Source organism: Echinops telfairi, unplaced genomic scaffold (assembly GCF_000313985.2).
Source record: "Echinops telfairi isolate 266 unplaced genomic scaffold, ASM31398v2 ScPeMD7_7458;HRSCAF=8496, whole genome shotgun sequence".
Lineage (NCBI taxonomy): Eukaryota > Metazoa > Chordata > Mammalia > Afrosoricida > Tenrecidae > Echinops > Echinops telfairi.
The window spans coordinates 14,121,408-14,123,829 of record NW_022111358.1 but is presented as its reverse complement, the minus strand read 5'-3'; the positions used below and the strand labels follow the sequence as shown (position 1 = coordinate 14,123,829).

Sequence of the window (2,422 nt, the reverse complement as noted above, 5' to 3'; positions counted from 1 at the left end):
TACTCTTCATGTGTATTCGCTTTTTGGTAGTGAGTCTTCGTCATTTATGTGCTGCATTTGCGTTTTAGGTGTGTTTAGGGGAAACGTGGTTTGACATTGTGTTTGTTTTCATTTGGATTAAAGGTTACGATTTTTATTATTTTTCACCATTTATTTTATACCTTATTTTTGGCTGACAGCTGCCATGCAAAGAAAGCCCAAATCATATTCTTCTTCTTTGATGGACCAGATCCCTATCAAATTCCTTATTCGACAGGCTCAAGGGCTGCAGCAGGAGATGGGAGGTATTTATTGCTCTTACTGTTATTAAATAACTCACTGTTTACAGTACTATAAAAGTGTAATGGATCCTCATTGCCACAGATTTGTTTTTTTAAATTTTTTCTTATTTAGACTTTTCAGACTGAAATTCCTTTTCATCTCCCTCAGTCAATGATCTTTTTTCCTTCTGACACCATCCCCAATTCCACAGACACCCACACAGAACCACACCGGCTATTTTCAATGTGATAGGGCTTTTTAGACTTTTTTTTCCATATAGGTAGAGTCATATAACATTGTAAGTACTCAATATTTTGACCTACTGAAACAATATTCTAATATTGAAACTGGTACACAAATAAAACCAAATTTTTTTTAAACTAGTAATGTTACCTCTTCTTAAATTTTTTTTAAAAAATTACCTCTTTTGAGACTTGCTCTTTTTCATTTGTCTTGGAGATTTTTTTCAAACAGTAATATAGATCTACCTTACTCTTTTTAATTTCTCCATAGTATTCCATAGTGCAGCTAATACTGTGACAATTTTCTGAACCAGATTTTCTTCCCGAATTAAACACCTTGTAATATTTTTCAGAGTGGATTTTTTTTCCTGTTTAACTTTTTTTTGGTTAGTTTCAAAGCGTAAAATGAGCCTTCTTGCTATTTTCACGTTTGCATTTACTTTTATCTTTGCATGATCTTGTTCCAAAGAAATGTTATGTTTGACACCATATAACAACATGGCTAATGGCCCCCCCAAAAAGTAGACTAATTTTTCAGTCATTTGTGAGTAGTTTGTGGTCATCTTAAATGTACATACATATATTTTTTGTTTTCACTTAAGATATGAACTTTAAAAATAATGCCACTTTTTATTTCACAGTGAGTTATCAAACAGAAACATTAATGTTTAAGCAGTTTATGTGAGAAAGATAGCAGCCATTACCCATGTTGGTGCTAAAATGATGCTTTGATATGCTCCTTAATTGCATAATAAGGGATGACCTGATCTAGGATACTTTTTATTACTACAACTCCCCTAGATGATGACGATGATGAAGCAGTAGCAGCAGTCGTTACTAGGTACTTATGCACCAAGCACTTAGCACGGTAGTACTTCATGTAACTAGATAAGCATTTTATGACATTGTCATTGATTTTCTGATTGAGGTTATGTAATATAGTCAGGAATGTTCAAACTATGTTAAAACAAAATGTTAGCAACAAAGGCTTTTGATTTAGTAAAAGGAAGATTTTCCCTCATTCTTCTACGTCTTTTTGAAGTAAGACAAATATACCCTCTTGTGGAAGTAATTAGTATAGCAAACAGCGTCTTTTTGCTGACATACTTAACTATGTGACTGGGAAAGTTGATAAATGTCTTTCTTTCAGCCTTAGTTTTCTTATTGTAGAATTGAAGCAATGTTGCTTATCTTGAAGGACATTAGAGTAAAGTGAGAAAAATGCACATTAGCCGCCACTCAAAGTTGGCAACTGGATTGGAAGATGGTATGTTCTCGTAAGGAGGTTCATCAGAATTTCACAGTGGGTCCTCCTCTCGAACCATATCTAATCTCCAAATGGACCTTCTTTTCTGCCCCTACAACTGTTGAGCTACTGTTCACCAGGCTAACCTGATTGGGGACGTTTATGCTAGAATAGGGAAAAAGAAAGCATGCGAATTTCTGTTATAGGCTGTAATTTCCAACTAACTGAATCCTATCACTTGGGAGATCTTTATTGAAGCAAATTCCTGGCTCTAACTACAGAATTGGAGAAAAGTAGGAAAGCCTCTGGTGTGTAAAAATGGGGACTCCAGTGACGTTTTGTAAATTTTCTAGGGCTGCATTCTGCTTTACTGCGTCTCCTTGCAACCAACTACCCGCATTTATGTATTGTGGACGACTGGGTCTGTGAGGAAGAAATCACCGGCACCGATGCCCTGTTACGGCGAATGCTTCTGACTAACAATGCCAAAAACCACTCTCCTAAACAACTCCAAGAAGGTACGGTACATATGTAGTTTTTAGCCCATGTAATGTTCCATTCCCCTGTTAGTACAGAGAGATGTTAAACTCATTGAATTCTGAAAATTATGCAGTATTTCCCAGGAGAGTTAACAGTGGTCTTTGGTGAATATATTTTAAATAATTCTCTCTGA

The 2,422-nt window shown here is 35.5% G+C and overlaps 1 protein-coding gene across 1 annotated transcript in view; it reads left to right on the top strand.

Moving 5' to 3' along the window:
- Positions 1 to 2,422, top strand: part of INTS2 (integrator complex subunit 2) — a 59,916-nt gene that overhangs the window by 42,466 nt on the left and 15,028 nt on the right. Inside the window, exons 15-16 of the mRNA XM_004707371.2 lie at positions 180 to 284; positions 2,103 to 2,267. Coding sequence (XP_004707428.1) covers positions 180 to 284; positions 2,103 to 2,267 — 270 coding nt within the window. The remainder of the gene's footprint in view (positions 1 to 179; positions 285 to 2,102; positions 2,268 to 2,422) is intronic.